The sequence below is a fragment of the Corvus hawaiiensis genome, chromosome 23, assembly GCF_020740725.1.
Source record: "Corvus hawaiiensis isolate bCorHaw1 chromosome 23, bCorHaw1.pri.cur, whole genome shotgun sequence".
In the NCBI taxonomy this organism is placed as follows: Eukaryota; Metazoa; Chordata; class Aves; order Passeriformes; family Corvidae; genus Corvus; species Corvus hawaiiensis.
Genome location: NC_063235.1, coordinates 6,124,212 through 6,151,217, shown reverse-complemented (window position 1 = coordinate 6,151,217; position 27,006 = coordinate 6,124,212). Strand labels below are relative to the sequence as shown.

General features: G+C 54.7%; 1 protein-coding gene across 1 annotated transcript; it reads left to right on the top strand.

The window, feature by feature from the left end:
• Nucleotides 1-1,238: 1,238 nt before the first annotated feature.
• On the top strand, nt 1,239-26,676 carry RNF19B (ring finger protein 19B). The gene is made up of 10 exons (XM_048326765.1): nt 1,239-1,304; nt 14,535-15,205; nt 20,231-20,436; nt 22,017-22,161; nt 22,575-22,737; nt 23,336-23,450; nt 23,912-24,052; nt 24,201-24,408; nt 25,308-25,439; nt 25,877-26,676. Exons 2-10 carry the CDS (start codon nt 14,646-14,648, stop codon nt 26,364-26,366), a joined length of 2,160 nt encoding a protein of 719 aa, XP_048182722.1. The 5' UTR covers nt 1,239-1,304; nt 14,535-14,645; the 3' UTR covers nt 26,367-26,676.
• The last annotated feature ends 330 nt before the right edge of the window (nt 26,677-27,006 follow it).

Sequence of the window (27,006 nt, the reverse complement as noted above, 5' to 3'; positions counted from 1 at the left end):
TGGAGGAGTCTTGGCTCCTCTGAGCTGGGCTGCCTCTGATCCTTACCTGAGTGTGGAGCATGAAATGGATTGTTGGGGAGCTGTGGGGAGGCTGCTGTGGAGAAGCTGTGAGCTCAAGCCTGGATCCTCTGGAGTTGGATCTGTGCTGTGACCTGTTTCTCTCAGGCTGACCTTGAATGTTTTCCACAGCACACGATGCTCTGCAGGTGCTGTAAATTCCTTCTCAACCATTTCGTTCCAGCAAGCTGCTTATCAGGCACTCTTTTGAAAACTGTGTTCATATTTCATACACACAATTATTCAGCAACTATAAAAGGGGAAATTTCCTATTTATAGCACAAGGACCAGCATCAAATAGGACACTGAATTCTCACTGATAGAGGAAGTGACCTGTTCTCTAATGCAGCGATATTTCTGCTGAAAAGAAACAGCATCTTGAATGGGGGGAGGGATGAAAGCCCTGGGCCATCTCTTTCCATTAAAAATGTGCTGCAGTCCTAAAAATCTATCTGCCCTTCTCCCTTCCCAATGAAACCATCGGCGACAGGGATTGCAGGAAAACCTTTCCCTGTGGCTTTGTGGTTAGTGGTGATGAGCCCACCGACTCCCGATGGTCTGGTTTAGAGCTGGTCTTAAGTTTCTGATCAATAACCTGATCTCTGACCTTGATGTGGGGGTGAGGAGAAGCCACTGCAGAGGTGTCTGTGGGGACTTAGTGCCATCGCGGTGCTCGTGTGCACAGCCCCGAACGAGCGAGCACGTGGGGCTGGGGAACAAAGAACTGCCTGGGAGCGAGGAATGGAGGGAGTGGGAAGGTGGGGAAGAGCTCAGGGGACACGGGTGGAACTGCTGCGGGTGAGGTGAGAGCCTGTTCGCTCTGAGCCTGCTTCCCCTGGCTGCCTCTGCTCTCCCTTCCCTCCCAGGTATGTTGAGCCACAAGGCCACCACTGGCCGATCCCTGCTGCTGTCCCCTGCCACTGTCGCCCTGTCCCTCCCGCGGCCTCTTTAGGACGAGCTGCAGTGGGTGATACCAAGCGAGGCCCTGGGAGGTGGAGGACCAGAGGATGGGATTCCCCTCCTGTCGCTGTGGCAACGCTGGGCAGGGAAGCAGCAGCAGCAGCAGCAGCAGCAGCGGGATGCGATGGGCGGCTGCGTGGCGTGGAGGGTGCGCTGGGGAGGCTGCGGGGGCCGGGCTGCGCTGACATCACGCGGGGAGGTGGCGCAGAGGGAAGGGGAGCGGGGAAGGGAGAGCGGGGAGACTGCGGAGGGGAGAGCGCGGCACCGGGAGTGGGCTCCGGGGACAGGTAAGGGATGCCCGGGGGCAGCGGGGCAGGGGAGGGGCTCCACGAGCTGCTGTAGGATCAGCGCCTGCCTCGGCATCTCTCGGGGTGATGGGGGATGGCTCCTGGGCAGCGGGAATGTTACACAATGCCTGAACAGCCTGGCACAGCGGGGCTCGGCTGTGGGACAGTGAGGCCAGGTCAGAGCCCAGCTGGCTGGTGCAGAAACTGGTGCAGATGCTTCCCCCAGGACAGCAGTGTGTGTGTGTGTCACTGGTGCTGTACTGGAAAGAGCCAGGAGTACCTGCACTTCCAGAACAGGATAAAGGGACTGGGGAGCAGCCCTGGCCCCTGGCTGGAGATGGGGAGCAGAGTTCTCCCTAGGGATTAGAGCACGGATCACTGACGAAATGAATCAGAAGTTTGAGACTCCATCCCCTGAGCTGCATCTATCTTGGAGGAGGCTGTGAGCAGAGCTGGTGCACTGGGACCGAGCCCAGCAGCGCGTTTGTGGTGGGAATCCTAAACTGCACATCCCCAGCAGCCTCAGCACTTACCCTGCCTGTGCAGCACCAATGGTTCTGGGGAAGGCAGCCAGGTGCGTGGTTACTGCCAGGAGCTATCTGGATGTGGATCCTGGGGATTTGCAAACCCAGAAGGCAAAATAACAAAGTCCTTGAAGCCTGTCTGGATGTTGTGTTGCCTTTCAGCACAGGGGTTGCATAACGGGATCTGTTTTGTTAGTGGAGGGAGCAAGGGTGACGGTCACCTCTGTGCCCTGCAGCAGCCCAGCAGCACCTGGGTGCTGTGCTGGCCTGTGGTCCCAGGGGGAATTTCATCTTTCCTCTAAATCCAAGAGCTGGGCTCGTTCTCTGATGCTTGTGGGTTCCCAGCCCCGATCCCACAGCAGCGGGGCGTAGGGATTCTCCACCTACACTTAGGCTACACAGCCTTAGCAAACTAGAAAATGAGTTTGTGAGCACCCAACTCATCTGTGCTGACCTGATTCTGGCCTGGCAGGATTCTCAGTGTGTATCTGACTGAGGAAAGCACATTTGGGGTCAAAAGCCCAGTGCTGGTAACCCCTGTGGGTGTCAGAAACCAGTACGGGGGTGGAGATGGAAAAGGCACAAAGTAGAAACCTTGCTTGAAATCTAAGAACAGGGAGAGGCCAATGCTCCTGTCACGACCATTTTGTTGAAACAACACATTTCCCAAGGCATTTAAAGGGCTGGGGGCCATGACCCAGTGGGGCCATGGAGAAATGCAGCCAGGAATGCTTGAGAATATAATTGCAACAAGAAGCATGAATATGCTTTAATTAGGGAAGCGATTGCTGTGTGATGAAGGATCCTTCCCCACCAAGGCACAGATGCTGGGTCTACTGGGACCATTTGGGAGTGGCCCAGGTGGCCATACTGCTGCTTATGGGATGGAAACTGCCAACAGCAACAGCTTGTGCTGCTCTGTGGGGCTTCTCTGGGAGCAAAGGGTGGGAGCCCCACACTTGGAGGGTGACAGGCAGTGCTGTCACCCAGGTGGCTGCGGGGCCAGCTGCATTCCAAGCCTCTGGCATGGGCAGGCAGGGAGGGGAGGGCCCATCAGCTGCTCCGTGCCAGCCCTCAGCTCTGTCCAGGGCAGCTGTGCTGGGAGGGAGCCAGCTCGGGATGGGCCCCGGCGCTCCAAGTGGGACCTTGCTGGGCACAGCCTGAGCTGGGCTCCCAGGGCCAGTTTGGGAAGGGTGCAGGGAGGAGTTAACGCTGCTGTTCTGCAGTTTCATCCCCAAGGTTGTGGTTCTGCATGACCAGCAGCGGGGCTGCTTCAAAGTCATGTTCCAACTTGATTTTTTTTCAAGGTTATTCAAAATTCAGTGCGGGAATGGCACCAGGACCTCTCACAAACAGAAAGGCCAAGTCACCCCCTCCTAGTCCTTGACCTTCTCCGTGGCTCAGCTGGCTCTCCTCACTTTCCCCCATACTTGCCTACACTGCAAAAGCGATGATCATGTGAATATTACAAAGCCTGACATCTGCACATCAGCTGCAGCAGCTGAGGCTCTGACATGTTCCCGGTGCCTTCGTGTGACCCTGCCCCCACAGCCACGCTCTGTTACCTGTGTGTTCGGCCCCACCACAGGCTGCCACTGCCAGGCACACAATAATACAGAAATACAATAACTGGGAACTTGTGCTTCCTCCTGGGAAAAGTGCTATGGATCTGTGAGCCTCTGCAGAGACCCGGAGCATCGGGAGGAGCTGCCTTTGTGCCAGTGGCCAGAGAAGGCCCTGGGAGCTGAGCCAGGTCCTGTGAGACATTTTAATCCTTCCTGTTCCACAGTCTATCTTGGCCATGGCTCTGCTGCAGCGAAGGTTTTCCCGTTCCTTTGTCAGGGGCACTCACATGCACCTACCTTGTGTTTGTTTTCACTCCTTATCTGGCACTACTGGGAGCAGGCAGGGCAGCAGCGCAGCAAGGACAGTCAAGGAGAGTGGGAATACACATTCCCACTAATGCCTGGCCAGCCTGGAGTCCCCTGGATCCTCTCCCTGAAGCCAGGCTGAAATGTCTTTCTGCTGAGGTAGCTGTTTGTTAAATAGTTGAGGTTACTTGAGTAATCAATAGTTCTCTGGCTCCCAACAGAAATGTTATCCCTTTGGCCAAATCAGCTTTTCTATCTTTGCTATAAACCTGCTCCTGACTCTCAGCTCTCGAAGGACCCAGGCACATTCCTGATTTACCTTCACAGAACCCCACTCCTCTTCTTTCCTCCTGCCAGCACCACTTTTTCTCTCTGAGGTTAAGCAAGAAGGGCTGGAACCACACGGAGAAATCGCTGGAGTCATTGGACTCTTCAGTCTCAGCCCTTCTCTTGGCTCTGCCCCAACAGCTCCTTCTCTGTGCTTGCTTCTCTAAGGAGCGAGGTGAGGAGAGTCAATAGGATCCTCGTGGCCAAGGGCATTGCTGACATAAGTCCCAGTCCGTGGACTCCGAGACAACTTGGCTCAGCTGCTGCCAGCTGAAGAAAAATTGTTCCCATCCCACAGCAGGAGCTGCATCCCAGAGAAGCAGGGCTGGAAGACAAGGCGCCCATAGTAAGGTTCCATGGCTGTACATAAATTTTCCTTGCAAACAGGCAAAGGCACCGACTCCCTGGAGCTGGAGTTCTGGCTCCACCCCAGCAGCCAAAGGCTGGGCTGTGGCTCTGGGCTCCAATTTCCTGTGACTGAAGGAGACCACGAGGTTTGTTCTGCTGCTGGGGCAGTGGAAACAGCCTTGCTGTGCATTGTGAGCATCTCTGCACATCTCTGTTCTTTCCAAACCAGAAAAGGTCACAGAGACCCAAGAGAAACCCACTTCCCTCCTTCACTGAACTCCTTCTGCCTCGCACATGCTTTTGTTGCCATCCCTTGCTTGCCAAAGGCAGGAACAAACACTGGGGTTTGGCAGGGCTCGGAGCCTTGGCGTGTTGGATGGGAAAGAGGCATTCTTGGTCCTCAGCCCGGGGACAGGGCTCTGCTCCACGTCCACTGCCAGATTTTCCAGCTGCGATTTCGCTGCTCATCCCATGCTGAGGGCACCGTTCTGGGGATAGGGAGCACCCCTGGGTGCTGGGCTGTGAATCCTGCAGGAGATGCACGGAAAGGGGGAGGGAATAGCTGGAGCAGGACCCAGAGCTACGTGAACCCCTGCATGCTGCTGCAGCTGAGCTTCATATCCAGGGAGAAGCACAGGAGTCGGCGCTGCCCTGAGAGGCTTTTCCCAAAGAATGATTCCAGGGGAGCAGGGGAAGGCAGAAGGAGGCCATGTAAAGCCAGGCTGTCTCTGCTTTGGTTAAATAGGGCTGGTTTTGCTGACAGCTCCTCCTCAGAGACTGCAGGGAGGGATCCTGTAACTCGGGCAGCTGGGAGGCTCTTGGCAGCTACTGCTGTTTCAGTGTCAGGCACTGGACTTTTCCTGGTGCTCGGGGGAAAAGGGATGGCAGCCTGGATCAGAGGCTGGGCAGACGAGAGGCTGCTGCCTCCCTGTTAGAAGGATGCTCTGGGACAACAGCAGGGCCTGATTTCAGAGAAGCATTTGAGGTCTCAGTGTGCACTGATCACCCCAGAAACCTCCTACTCAATTTTCTGCCGTGCACAGCCCAGCCTGAGCTAGCACAGGGGGCAGTTTGCTCAAGCACTGGTTAAGACAACCCACAGATGACAAATCCCAGAGAGGGACGAGTGTTTCTCATGGTGGTGAAGGGCTGAGGGAGAGGAAGGAGGGAGAAGAGGAATTTTCTGGCTGTAGTAAAGGCGGGTTGTGCTTGAAGTTAGAGAGAATGGGCTTGTGGTCATGGCATCAGGCTGGGGGAAGGAAGGCGTGGGTCAGCAGCAAAACCCAGCAGAACAAACCCAGTTTGCCTTTCTATGCCGGCCCAGGAATGAAGGACAAAGTACAGCTCCCCCCTCCCTTTGCCCACCTTGTTGTGCTGCAGAGAGAACAGAGCACAGGCAGATTGAGCCAGGCTGAGAGCAGGAGTCTGGCAGCCAAGGGTGGTCGGGCTGGGGAAAGATCTCAGCTGAGACAAGGGAACCCTGAGCAAGCACATGTTCAGAGTGAGAGGCTCATACATTCCCCACCTGGTTAGCGCTGGCTCAGCCCTCTGGAAAATGACACACGTTTTCCTTGCTGCGGGGCCACAGGGCTGTGCTGGGAGCTCTCTGCTCTCCCAGCCCCGCTGCAGGCGAGAGGTGCTGCTGGCAGGGTCCGGAATCGCTCTTCTTTCCCCTTTCCACAGCTGTTGCTGGTTATGAAAACGGGAATGTTCCTCAGCCAGTTCTTGGCAGGAACTGCCCTTTCCAGGGCTGACTGCATGGGCTTTCTTCCTTTTCCCACCTCCTGACAGCAGTCACAGTTTTGGGTACGTTCTAGTCTTGGCAAAGCACTGCCTTTCCCTGCTCCTCTTCCTCACATGACACACAAGAGAGAGAGGCTGTGGCCTGTGGAAGGGGAATGTTTGTTCCTGGACTGAGATCAATACAATTCTTGAGCCAGTTCTCTTCCCAAAGCACAAAGAGAGAAAGAAGAAAAGTTGGGATCAGTCCTGCAGTGGGGATTTACACTCCGAAGTGTCAGTGTGTTTCTAGCACAGAGATCCTGACACCAGCTCTCCTCTTCCCAGTGCAGGATGGGGAGCACATCTTGCAGGAACATCAGGGCGTGTTGTGGGAAGTCATTATTTCTTGTCACATCTGAAGCAGAGTGTCCACAGCACAAAGGAACACTGGGCAAAGCTTAGGGAAGGCAGGAGGGAGACAGCAGAGCCTGTTGCTGCTGGAAGCTGAGGGTACAGAGCTCAGCAGAGGGGTCCAAAACCTCTGCAGGCAGCGAGACTGCGCAGGAGTTAGCACAGATATCAGCTGCAGCAGGGTAGGAAACCCCAGGGTTCAGAGCTTAAGCCAGTTTCTAAGAGAAAAGAGCAAGACTAGCAGGAAAGGGGAACGACTCCAGGCCAGCTTTCTGGCAGTGCTGGATACTCAGAGGACACTGATGGCACAGAAGGGGGTGGGTTTGGGCCACATCCTAGCCAGGAGCTTGAGAGTTCCTTGGAAAACCCAAATAATGCAACTGAGCTAACTCAGAAAGAAGTGGTCTGGCTAAGGCCTAGGTCAGTCTGAATAATTCCTTCCATTCCCTCTTCCGCTTTTGTGCAGCAAGGCAGGAAGCCGAAAATTCCCTGGCTACTTTTGGGAGTGCAGAGGTCAGTGAGCAGTGATCATCCTGGTTCTGAGGAACAGATGAGTGTGTTAGCACCCAGACCTGCCCTCAGCTCCCTCCCTGACTCCTCAGCACACAGCCACAGAATTTCCTGGTTTCTTGTTTCAGAACTCAGGGAAAATTCCTGCCACCAGCACTGAGTTAAATTCAAAGTTGGTAAATTCAGGAGGCTTCTTGCAACAAGGCGCTAACCTTTGGAATTGCCTCAAGAGTTGGTAAATGATAACTGGCTTGGAAAATCCTGATGGTTTTATGACCTTTCACAATGTACTTCTGTACAATGTACTTCTGTACCCAGATAAGGGTCACCACACTGCTCCAAGACATGACCAGGGGGATAAAGGAAGAATTCTCTTCCTGTCTTTCCCTGTCCCGGTGTGACTGCCATTGCTCAGCTCCATAAAGCACAGGAAATCCCCCAGGCTGGAGCAGCGTGGCTGGAGCGCTGAGCTCACCACACAGCCTGCTCCCACAAACCCCACTTTGGGATGAGAATTCAGGCCTCTCCATGACCTCCTGGCAAGTGAGGGAATGAGGATGTGGCCATCACCAAAGGGGCTTCAGAAGACCCTGCTGAGGGCAGTCGTGCTCTTGTCTTTGTAAGTTCCACAGAGACCTTTCCCTTCCCTGGTGCTTCGTGGGATTGAAGCCCAAGCCTCCTTGGAGGCCAAGCAGCCACGGGGAAAGGCTTCATCCACCAGTGCCCATGGCAGCAGGTCCCAGTGGTGCTCAGTTCACTGGAGCTTTCTCCCACAAGCAGGTCACTGTGAGCAGTGGATTATGCCCTGGCAACAGGGACACTGCAACATGCAAGCCCCGAAACTGCAGCGCCTGCTCCACTACACAGCAAAATAGGTCGTGCATCAGCAAATGAAAAAGGACAGATGGTGTCTGCTAATACAGCTTAGTTTATGGCCTGCAGGATTAACTCACTAGTTGTCATGTCTGCAGAAAATAGGAAATGGGTGGGCCAGCTGAAGGAAACGTGTGGTGTGCCCAGCCCTACCTGTGCTGTGGGATGCACCAGCTGGAGAGGATGTCAGAGATCCTGTGAGGTTTTGAGATGCTGCTGAAGGGCTGCCAGTGTCTTTTGGGGGGTCTGGGCACTGGACACAGTGCCTTGTACCAAGCCTTCCTGTCCACCTGGGATTCCCACGCTCCCACTACAAAGGTCAGCGCTGCAGGGATTGATGCTGAGCCGAGCAGGGATCTCCAGCAGAGACAGGGACCCCCTCTGTGGTCTCTGCTCCAGCAGCTCTGCAGGAGGAACCCACAGCTTCCTGTCCTCTGCCAGCTGCAGGACAGCCTCCAGTTCAGCCTTTTGAACTCCCAAGCACCCACGTGTCTGCAGGAGTAAGACAGAAAGCTGAGGCAGAAGCCTCAGGTCTTTTCAATGCCTTCTCTGTGACACACTGTTCTCCTTTCCTGGAAACCAGGCCAGTGCCTCACTCTGTTCTCCTTGTAGAAATCAAACCCCGTGCCAGAGCTCTGCCTTGTGCATCTGCTCTCTGAAGGGCAGAACAAATTCTTCCTTAGCTCTCCATGAGTGCTCCTCCTGAAGATTTCACCTTGATCTTGCTGCCTTTGCTGTGGCCAAGTTTGCTCATGTCCTGCAAGACGCTGAGCATCCCCAAAACCAGCTGGCATCAGGGAGACACTGGGTTCCTGCCATGCCATGCCATGCCATGCCATGCCATGCCATGCCATGCCATGCCATGCCATCTCTGTGCCTCTTGGCCTTCTGCTGTCACAGGTGTTTGTCACCACCACCTTCAAACCACAGCCAGCCACCACAGGCTCTGGGGTTTTCTCCAGTGACTAATTTGCCTGTGTTTACGCCAGCACCAAACACTTAATTGTCTGTTGAATGACTCAGGTGAGGAGGGAGTCTGGCTCCTTCCTCCTACCACAGGGATCTGGCCAGCCCTATCCTGATGGCAGCACCCTACAGTGCTAAACCTTCTCAGTTATAAATCCCCCATCATTAAGGGTAGCAGGTCACTGCTAAGAGTGACTTGAGAGCGGGGATCATTGTCACTTCTATCCCCAAAGCCGTTCAGTGAGCGTGGAGGTGAATAAAGAACACAGAACAGCCTGTGCTTTTATTACAAAAGGAAATGCTGCTTTTGTAGAGGGGAAAAGCATGTCAGATTACTATTATAAGCAATTCCTTAATGATCCCTACCTTTGCGTCACTGCTGAAGTACATCCGAGTCCCTTTTTGGGGTCTCTCCTCACTACACGTGTGTCACCAACGCGGCCAAGCCCGTGGCCATCCTGGCAGCTGGAGCCCTGGAGGAGACAGGATGGGGGAGCTACGTGGGCATGAGAGCCTCCACATTCTTCCCCCTCGAAATCTCCCCACCTCCCACCTCTTATCAGCTGCTGACAAGACTTGCCATGTGTGTAGGCGGCTCCCAAGCTTACAAGATGATTCCCCGCTCCCCCCACCTCCCATCCATGAGAGGAGCGCTCAGGATTTCGGGGAGGGGGAGCGCAGCGTTCCTCCGGCTGTCGGCCTGTTCTGCAAGGCCTGTTCTGATGCTTTCAGAGAGCTCCATGTGGTAACTCTCTCCCAGGATTTCACATGACAGCCTCTTCCCCGGAAAGTCACAGCAGGGAGTGGAAGATTGCTGTGCGTGTGGGTGTTAGGAGGGAGCAGAGTGGGATGGGGAGATGGAGGGGAGAGGAGGTGTAACCACAGACTAAACCAGAACAAATCCTCTTGGAAGAGCCTTGCATTTCTGATCTCAAGGCTCCCATCTCCTGCCTCTTCCTCTTCATTTAAAAGAACGTCAATCCTTGTTAAGTCCAGCAGAGAAAAGAGGACTCAAGCAGAATCATCTCGTTCCTTCCCTGAACACATCTCAGGGGACCAGGAGAGGCAAATAGAACACGAACTAACTGGATAGAGCCAGAGAGCGTGTGCGGTGTGCACATAGGGGAGAGCCCTCCCCAGCCACTCGTGTCTTCCCTGGAGAGACGTGAGGGGCCGTTAATGACATCTCCATCTGACAAACGATCACAGTGCATGTCATTACGACCCAGTGCTTCCCCGGGGCCCTGGCAGAAAATGACCCCAATGAGCTTCAGTTCTTGCAATCACAGCTGCTCCCCGTGAACGCTCAGCGTCCCTCCACGAAGAGCTCCAGGCTCTCCAGGGGTTAAGCCTTGCCGAGCGCCTCGGGCAAGCCAAGACTGACATCCCTGCTCTGGAGCTGGGACCCTGAGGAGTAGGGAAGCCCACGTGCCCCTGGCACAACTCTTCAGGGCAGGGAGCTGGGGGGAGACCTGGCACTGCACCTCTGAAAGGTTTAAAACGATCTCTGGTGCTACTGGGATCTGTCTGTCCCTCTTGTCTTCCTCCAGATGCTGTGAGTGCAGCACATCTCAGGTGGGTCTCATGGTGGGTCCTCAGCAGAGAGACCCCTGAAACTGCCATCTGCATTTTGGCATCCTGATGCACCTGGACCCCTTTAACAGCCCTGGCTGTCCCACCTTAACAGGGCCAAAGGTCTCAGCCTGCCCAGCAAGACCAGAGCTGAGTCATTCCCGAGTGTCCCTGTGCGAAAACAAGGAAGAATTCCGGGTGTAAAGCTGCTCCCCTCCTTCCCGCATTTCATCAGCAAGCAGCAGCACGAGCTGCATTTCCTCTAAACTCCATCTGCTCTGCAGTGCAGCCTGTCCCCCTTCAGTAAACCCCCATCCCTGGCTGGGAAAAGTAGGGGAAACCCCGAGGAGACCCACGGACTTCTAGAGAAAACAGCCAGTGCTGGGGAGGGGTTCACACCTCAGTGCCTCAATGACCCGGAGGTTTAAGGCAGATTGAATCTTTGTGTGTCCTGAAATAGCTGCTTCAACACCCGCTGTGTCCTGCAGGCCAGGGAGGAGAGCAACAGGCAGGTATTTACCATACCTGTGATATTCGAGTAACCAGGAAGGGGGGGACGGTGAGCAAAAGGGAAGTGGTAGGAGCTGGATTTTCAATTTTATCGGCTGCAAACCCAAGCCGACGTGTCCCACCGCAGCGGTATTCCCGGCCAGGCACACCCCAGTTCCTCCATGCAGTGTGAGTTTCACAATCCCTTCCCAGCAGCCCAGCCTCTGCTTTCACTCTCTGAATTACCGAGGGGAATTTTCATTACATCACCAGAGGCTCTTCCTCCTCGACAGCGACAGAGCTGCCACTCTCCGTTGCAGGGGGGTTTTGGGGCTGTGGGTGACGAGAGTATTTCTCTGGAAAGAGAAATACCTCCCAAAAGCACGTCCCGCCCAGCTCGGCCTCCTCCAGTGGCTCCATCCAGGCTGGGAACGGCACTGGGCAGTGCGGGGTGGCTCCAACCGGTGTCTGGACAAAGCCTTCTCCCTGGAAGCCTTCCTGAGGGATACGACGCTTTCAGGCAGTTTTAAAAGTCGCCTGTGCCAAATCCAGCGGGGTCGGAAGTCAGCAATCTTCCAGCTTTCTGCCAGCGTAAGCAAAAGCAAATTTGCCTATTGGAGCTGGGATTTGCAGAATGATTCGCTGCAGCGTTTGAATCCCCCCCACGCCCCCGCCTTCTGTATCTTTTTTGTTTGTTTGTTTTGGGTTTGTCTTTTCAAATATCCCCCAGTTTAACGGTCGGGCTGGTGGCAGCTTCCCCGCAGCTCCGGGGAGGGGCTGATCTGATCGCACTCCCAATCCGGTGACCTTCCAGTCAGCCTCTTTCCTTTCCTCCCTGGCAGCTTGCTTTCCTGCTCTCTCCTTCCAATTCCTGGCTGTTTGTTTTGGGGTGGGTTTTTTTTTTTTTTTTTTGAATCAAAACAAACTACCGGGTTCAAACTGCTAGTCAGGAACACGCTGAGCAGGAGCCTTTGCTCCTGGCAAGGGCTGCAGAAACTCGCCATGGAGAAACACCTCAGCCACGGAGAACTTGTTTTTTTAAGTAGCTGGGATGTCTGGACCACAGCAGGGTCCGGACAGTTGGAAATCTGTGTCTCAGAGCTCCATAAAAGCACTGAATTCCCTCAAATATGGCAAGAGCTCTGCACAGCTTGGGAGCAGGGAAGATGGCTCTGAAGTCACTCGGATTTACCCTGGCCTCCCCCAGCCCTGTTGGTATCGTGATTCCTCATATAAGGCAATGAAGAGTCATTTGTGCCCCATCAGAAAGCCGATGCTTTTCCCAGGAACTCCAGATGGTTTTGCTCTCTGTCTCTCTGTGTCTGCACTACTGGTAATTCAGGCCTGTCTCACATTAGCTTTTGAGCTGAAACCTTCCCACAATTAGTTACAGTCTGTGCTCCTGCGCTGCAGAGGACGTAGGGCTGAGCTGGCAGAGCGCTGTCTGGGAGATCCGTCCCACACACGAGTCCTGTGCAGGTTTCTCTATTTCAGTCAAGAGTGTGATTTTGCTAGTGAAATCATCAAAGCAAGACAGTCTCTGCTACAGATGGGCAGCGACAGCCATTTGAAGATGCCTCATACCTGGCTCGTCTCAGACAGGAGTAGTTTATTTCAATATAATCCCATTTTACACCAATATAACATCTCTCCCTTCTTCATCTGGCCCTCCTTTCCCAAGGAAAAGGGTCCTTTTCCTCTGGGAGCTCCAAACCACAAGTGTCAGGGAAATGTTAAGAATCTTCATGCCTGCCCAAGGACCACAGCTCAGCAACTCACTGCTCAGGGACAACGTGCTCCACAAACACCCTCGTAGCATCCCTGCTTCTCTTGGAGCAGAGCTGTTTGGCCCTTGCCAAATTAACTTGCTAATTAACAGGGTTTTTGATCCCAGGCAGGAATTTACCACTTTGAGGCCAAACCTAAGTGTGGTCCAGAACTTCCAGCTGGTCCAAAGCCCTTTGTGCTGTGGCAGGAATGTGAAGAGCTGACAAATATCTGGGGAATGAGATCTCCAGGGAAGGACTTGGGTGTAGCAGACATCTTGGGATAAGCTGTGAGGGAAGGTGTATGGCAGGCACGGAATTAATGGAGAAGAGCACAGGGAAAAGCAGGATTGCTGCAGGGCATTTAGGACAGGAGGAAGCTTCATTTGTGGAGGTGATTTACTCCTTCTGTGCCTTCATCCACCCATCAGACAGGGAAGTGTCATCATTATCCCCGCTGTGCCGACAGATCTGGGGTCTTTGCCTACAGCAATCCAGCAGTACCGGCACCGAAATCCAGGTTCCTTGTTCCCATCCCAGCTCTTGGAAGGATCTTGGCAATAACAATCATACAAACAGGCTTTGCTGAGAGAGATGATTTCAGGATGGCGATAGCTGGGAGACAGTGATGGAGCCACGCTTGTCACATGAATAACCACAGTCTGTCCAGTCAGAGCTGACAGTCTCAGGCAAGGCAGCTCCTTCTGTGCTGATTTAAGAGGCTCTTCATAGACACAGCAGATCTTTCTGCTTCACCTCCCCTGCATAATAAGAAGCAGCATCCTTCCTGTTAGTTTATCTGCTTTTGGATGGGATATGAGGCTGGCAGACCCCTCTGGGCATGGGGGAACCCTGGAAGGAAGCGGAGGCTTTTAACTTTCTGCATGAGTGCAGTAAGAATGTGGGTTGTAGTTTCACTGCCTCTAAACCTGGCACTCGGGGAGGAGTTCCCAGCTGAGTAAATCTTTACATGATCTTCAGAAACATTATCAAGGATGGACACACAGCGAGGGACAAGGTGCTCCCCTAGGATGGATGGATTTAGAGGGGACTCCTGAGGTTGTAGACACCCCTCTCCAACGAGAGATGTTAAAAAACAAAGTGCCCCAGGGGTTTTTTAACAGAAACCTTTTTTCTGCACAATCCAGCCAGGAGATTTCCCCCATTCCAGGCCCTGGGTGAGGCAGCCATGGCAGTGCTGAGTGAGGGCAGTCAGGGGCTGAGGGGAGATGGGGAGCTGAAGGGAGAATCACAGAATAGGCCGAGTTGGAAGGCACCCATCAGGATCCAACTCCTGGCCTTATGCAGGACACGCCATGAATGCCACCATGTGCCTGAAAGTGTTACCCAAAGGGAGATAGGACATTGAGGAAATCAGGGTGCTGAGGGGAGCCAGGGACTGCGGGGAGGCAGGTGTTGAGAGGAGCCAAGGCGCTGAGGGGAAATGGGGAGCTGAAGGGAGATGGGGGTGTTTAGGAGAGATGGGGGCACTGAGGGGAGCCGGGGGTGCTGATGGAACCGGGATGCTGAGGAGAGTTGGGCGCTGAGGGGACATGGAGGCGCTGAGGGGAGCCAGGGGCTGAGGGGAGATGGAGGCGCTGAGGGGAGCCAGGGGCTGAGGGGCCATGGAGGCGCTGAGGGGCGGGGGGCACTGAGGGGAGCCCAGAAGCAGAGCGGAGGCTCAGCTCTACCTCGCTGAGATGTTTCAGAGCCACTTACGGCACCACAGGATCCAGGGCTGCCCGGGGGCGTTGCCCACAACCGAAATGGCGGCGGCGGCGGCCGCGCCCGGTGCGGGGCGGGACGAGGCGGGGCCGCTCTCACCCGGCCCCGGCGCCGCTTTCGTTACAGCGCGGCCGAGGCAGCACCCGGCGGGACGTGGCTCCCGGAGCCTTCGGACTGATCCGCTGCCTCCACCTCAGACTCCACCGCCGGTGACACCGCCGGGCCAGCTTCGCCGCCATGGGCTCCGAGCGGGACTCCGAGTCGCCGCGCTCCTCATCCATCCACTCGGCCGCCGCCAAGTGCCCCAAGCCCGGCCGCCGCCGCCGCCTCTCCTTCCAGAGCGTCTTCTCCGCCGCCGCCGCCTCCGCCGCGGGCGGCCGCCGCCGCGCCAAGGCCGAGCCGCCCCCGGCCGCCCCGCCGCCGCCCCCCGCCGCCCCGCCGGCTCCGCCACCGCCGCCACCGCCGCCCCCCGAGGAGGCTCCGGTGGTCCCGGAGGGCGAGGAGGAGCTGGAGTGCCCGCTGTGCCTGGTGCGGCAGCCGGCGGAGAACGCGCCGCGGCTGCTGTCGTGCCCGCACCGGTCGTGCGGGGCCTGCCTGCGGCAGTACCTGCGCATCGAGATCACCGAGTCCCGCGTCAATATCTGCTGCCCCGAGTGCAGCGAGCGCCTCAACCCCGCCGACATCCGCCGCCTGCTCCGCGACTCCCCGCACCTCGTCGCCAAGTACGAGGAGTTCATGCTGCGCCGCTGCCTCGCCGCCGACCCCGACTGCCGCTGGTGTCCCGCCCCCGACTGCGGGTGAGTGCTGGGGGACACGCTGGGGTGGCGATGGGGTGCTGCCACTCCGCCCTAGGACAGCCCGGGGAGAGAGGGACCTGTTCTTCTCTCCATCCTGGCATATCCTGGGGAGTGGGGAAGCCGCTGTCCCCGTAGGATGCTGTCCTCTCCATCCTGGGACAGCTTGGCAGGGCAAACCGGCTGTCTCCTTAGGGTGTTCCCCATCCATCGGTCCTGGGCTGTGTTGGGGAAAGGAGACCGCCGCCCTGGAGGGGTGCTGCCTGTCTCCAACACGTGCTGGGATAGCTGGGTGAGGTGGAACACACTGTGGGTTGCTGCCTATGCCCAGCAGGTCCTGGGGATGGCATCCCATCTGAGGTGGCCCTGGGACTCACTGTCCTGCCCGTCCCCACGTGGGTCCCCGGACAGCACAGGGAGGGGTGGCTCACTTTCAGTGGGGTGCTGCTGCTGATACGCTTCTGGTCTTACTGTGTCCCATGAAGAGCCCTCGCTGCAGGGGTTCTGTGCTTATCTGCAGTCTGTTCGGGGCATCTGATAGACCTTGGGTACCAAAATTCTATCCATCCCTATTATCTCTCTAGAGCACCAGGATTTGACCTTGGGGGTTGTGAAAACACAGCTAAATCGGGTAGGAGTGGTACGACTTGAAGGGGGTTTTAGCTGAGCCATCGTTCCCCTAATTTAACAGAAACGTTTTTTTCTGCACAAATGGGAAGTGTGGAGTTTCCCAGCTGCGTGTTTCACTGCCTGTCCTGGGGACAGGGCATGGGGACAACGCTGCAATCTCCAGGAGTGGGGAAGAAGGAACCGTAACCTGTCACTTTTTCCCAGGGAGGACGTGAATACATGGCAGAGAGGAGGGATGTTGACTCACTGTCCCTTGCCCAAGTGAGGAAACGTCTGTCTGTCCAGAACTCAGCCCAGCCAAGCTTGATGACTGTGTAGTTATGAGCGTGTTGCTTTCATTTTCTCTTCCCTTTTCTTATAAACGAACTCTGTTATGTTTCTGTTTTGGGCGTGAGCCAAAGCTGCCTGGAAAAGAGCTTTGTCGGGGAACTTAAGAGAAGTGCTGTGAAGTTGAGCTACGACTCAGCTTGGATGGCAATTCTGGGTAGCAAGAACATGAAAGGAAAGTCTGACCTAGTAGTCGGAATGGAAAAGGTGGTGGGAGGGTTGTGAAGATTTAATCAGAGCCTTGTAATAGGCATCCTATGCAAAGCAGTGAACCTGGCTCAGGTTACCCATTTCACGGCCTCTTGAGCATCCTGTATGAGGGCTTGTTCCTTCAGAGGGTGAAGTTAACAGCAAACAACACCTTTGCTCCTTTCTGAAGCCAAATCAAGTGCAAGATCTTGATATTTCAGCAGCGCCGGGGTTGAGATCAGGGAGATAGAGCAGGTTGTGCTGCCACGGAGGGAATGCCTCTGCTGGTAACCGGCTGGAGAAAATCAGGTTCCTGCTCACCGAATCTCAGCTCCTGGACTGTTGTGATGGTATCTGTGCCCAGGATAAGGTGTACAAACAGCGACGTCACCCAGGCTGGCTGGTTGGAAGGAGCCAGCTCCAGCACGGCCCGGAGGGCGTTGCCTCTGTGACAGCAACGCAGCCTGAGCCTGATCCCTTCCTCTGGCGGGGGTTCGGGCAGGCTGGTGTCACACACGGCTCTTTCTCTGGGCTAAAACCTCCTCCTTGGTTAGTCAGTGAGCAGGATGAGCCAGGTGACGTGCTGGCATCCTCCTCCCAGCTGCCCAGAAGAGCAAGAAGCGACCCCGGGGCTGTTGGAGATGTTGGAGACAGCTCTCGTGGACCAGCGCTGCTGGTGTGTCTGTAGCACTCGAACAAAGGCTGTTGGAATCAGCCCTCCGGCAGGGAGAGGAATTAATCACCCTATTCATTCTTCCCAGCAGAGCTTGTGTGGCTGTGCTTATGTAAAATCAGGGTATGAATTATTTACAGCGGGCTTTCCTCGCTGTAGTAGTGCCGGAGTACGGAGAGCGTAGGGCTGGGGGCACGGCAGAGTGATGCTTGGCACTGAATGTCACCCACCACTGTCACCGAAAGCCCGGGAAAAACAGAAACTCCCCAACAACGTCTTTCTAGTGTCAGAGAATCAAGGCATTACTTTATTCTGGCCAGGATGTGCCATAGAAATCGTTTCATCCACACATGCCCGATTTGTGCAGTGAAAATCCTTCCATCCCACCTGGTTCTTTATCAGACTTATCACATACTTATACATTGAAGACCCCAAAGAAATTCAGGTTCATTGGTCTGAAATTACACAGTGCTTAGGATTCGATTTCCTATTGGTCATTGATCCCTTCAATGCTAATTTGGTCCTCATTATTTGGTTCTCTTATCGATCTTTTCCCAGACCAGGTGTCTCCAGCCTCACCAGGGGTTGATGTTTGTTAATGTCCGTTTATCTCCTCTGTATCTTCTGGCTCCTCCCAGTCTGTTGATGTTCAGCTTATCAGGCCTCACCGGGGCTTTTGAAGAGAAACTTCACTTCCCCTCCCCTTGGGCAAAGGTGAACAAAACCCCTGGCTGAAGTTATGAAAAAAAAAAATCAAAAAAAGCTCAAAGTTCTATCATTTCCACCACCACCAAAGTGGGCTGGGTATGGCCCTGGGTGTCACCCCCACCGAGGTGCTGGCATCAAGGGGCTGCAGGGCTGTGACAGACAGGACCCTAAAAACATCCTGTGCATTCCTAAATGAAAGAGCCTGGCTGTGCTGCCCCGGGGGGAGGAGGAGGAGGAGGAGAACACAACACCGGTGCGTGTTGCCATGGAAACCCCGGTCAATTGATGCGCCATCAATCGCAAAACAAATCCTTTTCTGTGTTTGCAGCTTCGGGTTTTTTTCCCCCCTTGCTACAATCAGGTGGTATCGCTGTCTAGTGTTTGTCACACTGCAGCCTTCCCAAAAGCTTGGGAGGATAACAGAACCTTTAAAGAAAACGGAGCTGTGTGGGCTGAGATCCGTGAATGGGCAGGAGGAGGGAAGGAGGGAACTCGTGGCCATCCAAGGAGGGGGCTGGAAGCGGAGCTGTGCGATTCCTAGGGTCTCAGGAAGACACTCACATTGCTTCCTGGGGAAAACTCGGGGAGGAGAACTCACTTTCCTCTCTCATCTGCTGGGATTGATCCTGGAAATGGCCATTTAAGCCAGCAGTGTGTCAGAGGTCAGTGGAAGAGGAGAGCCACTGTCTGTCCAGGTCCTGCCGTGACTATTCCTCAGCATTTCACTTCAAAACTCACTTTCTAGTTGACCTTGACGTGGAGATGTGTTATTTTTTTCCCCAATACACAGTCCTGGAGCTTCTTTCCCCACAGCTGTGGGCTTGTGCATGATATTTGTCATTTCAGCTCCAGCAATAAAATATAAATGCTGATGGTTTTAATTTCTTGAGTGTTTAAAAAAACCCAACGTTTTGAGCGAGGAGTTAATTTAGAGTGTGGGGTTGCTTAATATATTACACTGAGCTCTCCTAGCCTGCTGTTATGGTTTGAAATAGCAGTGTCACAACACAGCTGGGCAGATGAAGCTTTTCCTTTCTGTTTTGCCAAGGGCAGGCCTGGAGGATAGTGACAGGGTGAGGACATTTAGTGGAATATTCCTTAGGCAAGGTGCACAGGAATTAAGTTTGTCCCTCCCAACCCCCTGGGCCAGCTGCATCACGGAATTATCATATAGGAACAGAGTGGTTTGGGTTGGAAGGGACCTTAAAGCTCATCCAGGCGTGGGCTGGGACACTTTCCACTAGACCAGGTTGCTCCAAGCCCTGGCCAACCTGGCCTTGGACACTTCCAGGGATGGGATTTTCCCGTCTCTCCTCCTGCTGGGCTCAGGTGCAGGTGTGTGGATGCACAGGTAGAGCTGCAGTCGTTCCTCCCGGCCCTCAGATGTTGTTTCTTTGGCGATGATGTCGTAGCCTGGCAGGATGAAGTAGCTCAAACTCCCACGGGGTATGAATCATTGTGGTATGACACACGGAGCGGAGCGGCTCTCACGCTGCTGCCTCTGAGCAGAAGAGGCAATACAACTCGAGCCACACGAGCTCTAAATATGAAACCCTAAATAGGAGGTACTCTCCTCTGACCACTAACAAAAATACTGAGGATGAGCAACAAAAATACTCTTTTGCCATATGGGTGTCGCAGGACTGGGAAGGCACTTCTGGAATTGCTCATGGCAGCCCCTGCCAATGGAAACAGCCTCATCCTCAGTGGCTGTCGGGCAGATTTCTGCAGCAGTGCTTGGTGATGCTGCATAGGTTCCCTGTTCCTTCTGGGAGTGTCACACCGCTGTCACAGCGAGCTGGTTGGACTTGGCCTCTCTCTCTCACACAGTCGATTATTTCACTCCAGTTTCGGCTTGTTCCGAAGGCAGGGCATTGTTCTTCTTCACCGCTCTTTGGAAGAGGAAGCTCTGTGGAGATCATCAGGAGCTCGCTTGTTGACTTAGCTACATATGGAACTGTTACTCCACTTTTTTAGAATCATTCAGTTGACAGAAGTGCCCAGGACAACCTCAGTTTGCCTAGACTCCTCTGGACCACACAGCATCCACCCATAGGTCTGGCCTAAGGAAATGAGGGATGTGTGTGCCTGGAAAGAGCAGCCAGAGACTGCCCTGAGAGGAAGCAGCAAGGAATTAGCTGGGCACACTGGGCCAGACAAATCTGGCCTGTGTGAATTGCCAGTGAGAACTGCCAGCAGTTACTGAGGAGAGAACTCAGCATCTCAAGCTGCCTGCATGAAAGATCCTGCCCTGAGTAACCCAATTAGCACTGCTTAATTTCAGGCCCTGCAGTTCAAGCCGCAGGCCTGGAGAGCGCAGGAATGTGTCTGGTGTGGAGGCTGCTGCACCAGGGATCAGGAGTGAGATGGGGGAGGTGGGCTGGTGGCTCTGGGTGTCCTGCCCTGCTCGAGCAGAGCAGCTCAGGCACTGGACAGCCTGAAGGAAAGGACTCTCACTCGGTGACTCTGTGTTTCAATTCCCGCGCTGTCTCCTCGCGCAGGTACGCGGTGATCGCCTACGGCTGCGCCAGCTGCCCCAAGCTGACCTGCGAGAGGGACGGCTGCCAGACAGAGTTCTGCTACCACTGCAAGCAGATATGGCACCCCAACCAAACCTGCGACATGGCCCGGCAGCAGCGGGCACAGACCCTGCGGGTACGGACCAAGCACACGTCGGGCCTCAGCTACGGACAGGAGTCCGGGCCGGGTATGGATTTACCCCTTTTTCATCAAATATCCCAAGCTGGCACAGACCCACTAGGCTCCAGCTCCTTGCCGTGCACAGGACAGCCCCAAGAGTCACACCCTGATTTTTTGGTTGCTCAATTGGGTGTGTATGTGCTGAGAAAGAGGCACCTCTGTGCAAACCTCCCTCCCCTCAAAGCCAGTGCCCCGAGTGTCTCCAGCAGCTGTGAAACTCACGAGTCATTTCCCCTCCTCCTGTGTGTTAGAACGCATCTGATCTCTTCCAGCAGCACCAAACAGATCAGTAGGTGATGATGTGCTTTGGGTCCTTCTGTGTCACGGCAACTCCCTTCACCCGCCCCAGCTCTGCTTGTGGCTCTTTTGATCTTGGATGTTCTCGCTTTTTTGCTGATCTAAACCCTGAACAAGCAGTCACTTTTTTACCATTGCAGCTTCAAAGCTGCCTGGTGCGGTCGTGAAGAGCAGCATTCATGGCCGGCTGGGTGTGGGGAGCTCTGCTCTGTGCACTGTTAGGTGTTGGTAATGGCAGGTACCAAAAAAATGCCAACCCACAGACTCCTCCACTGCCTGCTGGGAGCTGCTGTGTCTGCTGAGTTTGTGTTCCTTAAAAATAACTCTATTGACTCTGGAAGTGGGCAGTGAGGCCATTTTTCAAAGCCCTGCCCTACCCCCAAACAAAATACCCTGTTTTTCCTTCTGTGTGAGGAGTTTAAATGTTAATTCACTCCGTGTGGAGCTGTCGTCGGTGGTTCTGGGGTGGCTTAGTGGTGTGCCGAGGTCCAGCAGGCCCCAATTTAGAGAACCCTAAGAATGGACAGCATGGATACTGCCCCAGCCAGCAGAAAAACCCAGTGTATGAGTTTTTCAATCCTGTTAAAAGAGATCCCTGCCAGGAAGGGCACTTAGCCATGGAAAGGGAGGTTTTTGAGACAGTGGTTTCTCCCCACCCCGCTGTGCTGGATCCAGCCTGGTGATTAATAAGGTGTGAGCCGGGCTCACAGCTGGATTTCATCTTGCTGAGCTTTGCAGGGGCCAGCAGAGCCCCGAACCACGGCACAGCCATTGCATAACCACGGTCAGATGATGCCTGAATTAAGGAAGGGATGAAAGCCCCTTATCCTGCTCTGCCAGCAGCAGGCTGGGGCCTGGGCAGCCTCTGCAGCTGTGCATGGCTACAGCCCCATGTCCCCTAAAGGCCAAGTTTGGGGTTTCTCCAGTGCCTGTTCTCCCAGTTGTTGTGTTTTTCTTGGCCCATGAATCACCTCAGTGGAGCAATTCAGTCATGGCTCGTTGTGCTGGGCAGGTAGGACTCGTTCCCTGTGTTTAAGCCTGTTCTGGAATACATCCCATTCAAGACTTAGAACAAGCTTTCAAAAGCAGCTCTCATTCCCAGTCCCTGCTGCTTGGTGGGGTCTGTCACATCAATATCACCTCCTCTGAGATGACCTAAAGCCACACCACCCCCTGTGAGCAGCAGCCACGGTGTCGTGCTGCACAGAAAACGAGGATTTCGGAGGGCAACGAGATTCCTTTGCTCTCACAGCAGAGATGCCATCTGAATTCCTTGTTTCCTCCCCGCAGCCGATGACATCAAGCCGTGCCCACGCTGCAGCGCTTACATCATCAAGATGAACGACGGCAGCTGCAACCACATGACGTGTGCCGTGTGTGGCTGCGAGTTCTGCTGGCTCTGCATGAAGGAGATCTCGGATCTGCATTACCTCAGGTGAGCAGGGCAGCGGCACGTGCCTCTCCCAGGCTGCCTGGAGGAGTTCACTGCCTCCCTTGGACTTTCACCCTCCTGTTACAGCGATCAGCCGGTGAAATTTTATTGTTTCTGACCCAAAGAGGTGGACTCTGTTCCTGCTTTGCAGCATTCAGGTGTTTTGCCCACACACCAAAAAGAAAAAAGCTCCTGATAGAATTGCTTTTCAGAGCTCTTGGTGTACTGAGTATTAAACATAGACCCAGTAGTGCGATATTCACCTTTTGGGGGGGAAAAAAGACAGAAAACTTATCTGTGTTGTCTACCTGCTTCTTAAGTTCTGGCTTTTATTCATGTGCAAGTTGAATTTGGGTTCTCAGGAACATATAGGAATTGCTGGCATATTAATACAACTCTTTTCCCTTCCCATGAAGCCCCTCTGGCTGTACATTCTGGGGCAAAAAGCCATGGAGTCGTAAAAAGAAGATTCTCTGGCAGCTGGGCACGTTGATTGGAGCTCCTGTGGGCATCTCCCTCATCGCTGGCATTGCCATTCCTGCCATGGTCATTGGCATCCCTGTGTACGTTGGGAGGAAGGTGAGTGTGGGGGGCAGAAGGGTTTGGGCTGTTCTCTGTGCTGACCAGAAATTGAGAGCTGATAGGAAGGGTGGATCTTGTCAGAGAACCAAAATTCAGTTTTCTCTTCTAAAGCTTCTCTTATCTCCTGGGCATTGTGTGGGCAGGGGGAAGGTGGTGGCTGATAGCCCTGGTAGCCCTTTGAGTCCGCCCAAATGCATTTTGTGTTTCTCTTGTGCCTCTGCCTTGAGCCAGGAGCACCCAGGGGTCCCTTTTGAGGCCATCCTGTGATGCTGGAGGACTCTGAGGGACAGTGGTTGGACCTCGAGCATCAGACTTTGCCCTGCAGTCACTTGTGTTTTGGTGCTGACCCCAAACTCTGTGGTGCTGTTTGTGCTGGCAAAGAGATGTTGAGAGGGCAGAAGTGGCACATCAGCCCTGCACTTGCGGTTGCTTCTTTTTCTTAAACACAGAGCCTCCTGCTAGGTGTGCTCTGTGAGGAGATCTGTGCTCAAAATGAGGTTCTTCAAGGCTTCATGCAGCTGGCAAGGCTGGAAGATCACTTTTTCATGTCCTCTGGGTGTCTGCTGTTCTCACCTGGTGCTTTTCCTTCCATCAGATCCACAGCAGGTACGAGGGGAAGAAAACCTCCAAACACAAGAGGAACTTGGCCATTACTGGTGGGGTCACCTTGTCTGTCATTGCCTCTCCAGTCATTGCTGCTGTCAGTGTTGGTAAGTGGGCTCAGCTCTGTCCTTTCTGCTGGCCCAGTAGCCACTGAGACAAGTGGGTAGCCCAGCCCTGTGGCATGGGGGTGGCCAAAGGGCCGTTTGCAGAGTGCAGCTGTGTGTGGGTATGGGCGCAGTGCTCTGTCTCACACCCTGATGTGCTCCAGCTGGCCCAGAGCCAGCACAGGGCTTGTCTGGAGCACCAGTTGCCTGTGCCACATCCCATCCTGGAGCCCCTTGTCACACAGAGCTGTCTCTTGTGGTTTGGTGGCTGCTGTCATGGGGGTTCAACGCTCTTGGGGTTCCCCCACTGAGCACAAAGGGCTCCTCCACTGTCTGTCTGCAAAATTGTGAACTGGGACCTTTAGAAGCAACAAAACCACGACTGAGAGAGTCCCTAAAAAACCTTTTCTGTCTGCCCAACACATCCTTAAGCTCCTCTTAACGCAGCTCGTCCTCCTCTCCAGGAATTGGGGTCCCCATCATGCTGGCCTACGTCTATGGGGTTGTGCCCATCTCGCTGTGCCGGGGCGGCGGCTGCGGGGTCAGCACAGCCAACGGAAAGGGGGTGAAAATCGAGTTTGATGAAGATGATGGACCCATCACAGGTAATAACTGGTGAAGGGAAGAGGGTGCAGCAAAATGCTCTTGGGATGAAATGGTTGAGGGTCTTGATCCCTCCCAAATCTGAGATGAGACATCGCAGCCGAGCGCTCCCACTGCCAATTCCAACCCCTGTGCTCTCCTTCCCTGCAGTGGCCGATGCCTGGAGAGCCCTGAAGAACCCCAGCATCGGCGAGAGCAGCATTGAGGGGCTGACCAGCGTGCTGAGCACCAGTGGCAGCCCCACGGACGGGCTCAGTGTCATACAGGGCAACTACAGTGAGACCGCCAGCTTCGCCGCCCTGTCCGGGGGCACCCTGAGTGGAGGGGTCCTCTCGGGGAGCAAGGGCAAGTACAGCAGGTAACTGGACTGTGGGAAAAGCAGAGAGGTTCCCAAGGCCTCTGTGGGTTGAGTGGGTTTATTTTGGGGAGCACTGGGGGAGTGTGAGTGAACGTGCTTTGATCTAGAGGTTGTGTCATGGTGTTTTTGTGCCATGGGCTGTTGTAGAATAACCAGTTCTAGGAGATCATAGATTGCCCAGAGAGGTTGTGGGGTCCCTGCAGATGTTCCAAGACCTGTTTGGATGTGGCTCTGAGCAGCCTGGTCTAGTGGGAGGTGTCCCTGCCCGTGGCAGGGGGTTGGAGCTAAAGGATCTTTAAGGTCCTTTCCAACCCCAACCATTCCATGATTCTGTTTCTGGAGTCAGTCTAGTTCTTGCAAGGAGGACAGATCCCTGCTGAGCTCCTTGAGACCACGGAGCTGATGCTTCAGCTTAATTGAGAACAGCACAGAGCTCCTGCCTGGCCTGCTTCAAGCTGTTCCAGCCCTGTTATCCCAGCCTGGAGGCTTCGATGCCTCCTGTTCTCCAGCAGCCAGGGTCAAGGCTCTCCAAGTCAGGAGGTTACACCGAAGTTTTCCTCCCAACTTGCCTGTGAGTCAGTTTGCTGGGTAATTAGAGCCACGTGTTGATGTGGCAGCCAGGATGCAATCACGGCTCTGTGCGAGATCCATGGAAATCAGCTCTTTGCAGGAATCGTGTGAGTCATGGATGCAAACACCGCTTTACCTTCGTCATGGAAAGCGGAATGGATTTGCCTAAATGGAGCCAAAAATGAGACTAAATGAGAGCAGCCACTGGGGTTAAACTCCTGTCACGCTGAGCTGTGCCAGCTCACAGGGATTCTCACTTTCCCATGAGGAGCAGGGACAGGTTGGTGCTCCTTGGGAGCATTTCTGAGGAATCCTCGTGTTTCCTGCAGGCTGGAAGTCCAGGCAGATGTCCAGAAGGAGATTTTCCCCAAAGACTCGGTCAGTCTGGGGGCAATCAGCGACAACGCCAGCACCCGAGCCATGGCTGGTTCCATCATCAGCTCCTACAACCCCCAGGACAGGTAGGAGGACGTGGAATGCTGAGAAGAGCGTTGGTGGAGGGTGTCCTGGAAAAATCCACGCTCTGTGAGCGCTGCTGTGGGTGGTGGGATGGCTGTGTTTGCACCAGGCTGCTCTCCTGCCTGGGATCCATCCTTCTCCTAGCCAAGGACAATTTGAGAGCAGCCTCGGTGCGGGGTGTGGAGGCTGGGGAGGGGATCTGCAGCCCAGCACCCCCAGGGGCTGTTCTGGCAGCTTGAGGCGACTCAGGAGCTTTCCCAGCTCAGCTCCTGGCTCAGCCTGGGGATATCGTGGCTCTGTTGGGAGGATCCAAGGAGAGCAGCGAGTCGTGGGGTGATGAGCAGCACCTTGCTCGTGTTTGCGAGGTGTGGTCCTCCCAGTACAGCCCAGTCGAACCCAGTAACTGCTCCCAGTAACGTGAGGGTGCTTGTTCCTGCAGGGAGTGCAATAACATGGAGATCCAGGTGGACATCGAAGCCAAACCCAGCCACTACCAGCTGGCCAGCAGCAGCAGCACAGAGGACTCCCTGCACGTCCACACCCAAATGGCCGAGAACGAGGAAGAGGAGGAGGAGGAGGAGGAAGAAGAAGAGGAGGAGGAGGAGGAGGGTGAGCAGGAGCAGACGTGCAAACACCAAAGCTGTGAGCAAAAGGACTGCATTGCCAGCCAGACGTGGGACATCACCCTGGCCCAGCCCGAGAGCATCCGGAGCGACCTGGAGAGCTCGGACAGCCAGTCGGACGACGTGCCGGACATTACCTCGGACGAGTGCGAGTCCCCCCACTCTCAGACTGCAGCAGGCTGCCCACAGACCCCCAGAGCAAGAGGTGCCGAGAGCCCAAGTGCCCACCTGAGCCACTGTGCCCAAGCTGAGGGCTGCCGGCTGGACGAGATGGTCCAGCTGGAATGCATCGAAGCCAGAGTGTGACCTGAGCACCCTCCCTGTCACTGCAGCTCCTGGGCCAGGGTTGTGTCCGTGTTGGCTTCTGTGTGCCATCCTCCAGCCTCGCCTCGGGGAGTTGCTGTTTCTTACGTGACAAAAAAAAAAAAAAAAGAAAAAGGAAAGAGAAACAAAACAGAACAAAACAAAAAAAAATGGAAATCCCCCACCCTCTTTTTGTTTTAATTTATTGGTTCAAACTCTGTGAGGTGTGTAAGAGTGTAAATATGTACGTGTGTCTGTATGTCTGCAACCATCCTAAGGGACTCTTGGAATAAAGACTCTGGTTGTCATTCGACCTGAATCCAGCTCGTCCTTTCCAAAGCTGCAGGGAAACCTTCCAGCTGCCTTTGCCCACGTGAATGCTCTTCCCAAAGGCTTGGCAAGAGGAGAAGTCTCTCTTCTCCCTGTGCAGCAGGGCTGGGTACAGGTTAAAGGAGGGGAAGAATGGGGAAAAAAGCCAAATTTCCAGCTGTTCTGGGTGTCTGGGAGCTGAGGCTGCTGAGAGCAGTGGCTCAGGTGGGACACTGGGGACAGTGCCTTTCCCCAGACCAGCGCCAGGAGCCAGGGCTGTCCCTGTAATTAAATTGTTGCTCCCCACAGCCCCTCGGTGTGAGCAGAGCTGGGG

What these genes read in the sequence shown, in the direction of transcription:
- RNF19B (XM_048326765.1), top strand. Translation starts at nt 14,646, where the DNA reads ATGGGCTCCGAGCGGGACTCCGAGTCGCCGCGCTCCTCATCCATCCAC. An exon ending in TGTCCCGCCCCCGACTGCGG is followed by an intron (nt 15,206 to 20,230) that starts GTGAGTGCTGGG and finishes CTCCTCGCGCAG; the next exon opens with GTACGCGGTGATCGCCTACG. An exon ending in CTGTGTACGTTGGGAGGAAG is followed by an intron (nt 22,738 to 23,335) that starts GTGAGTGTGGGG and finishes TCCTTCCATCAG; the next exon opens with ATCCACAGCAGGTACGAGGG.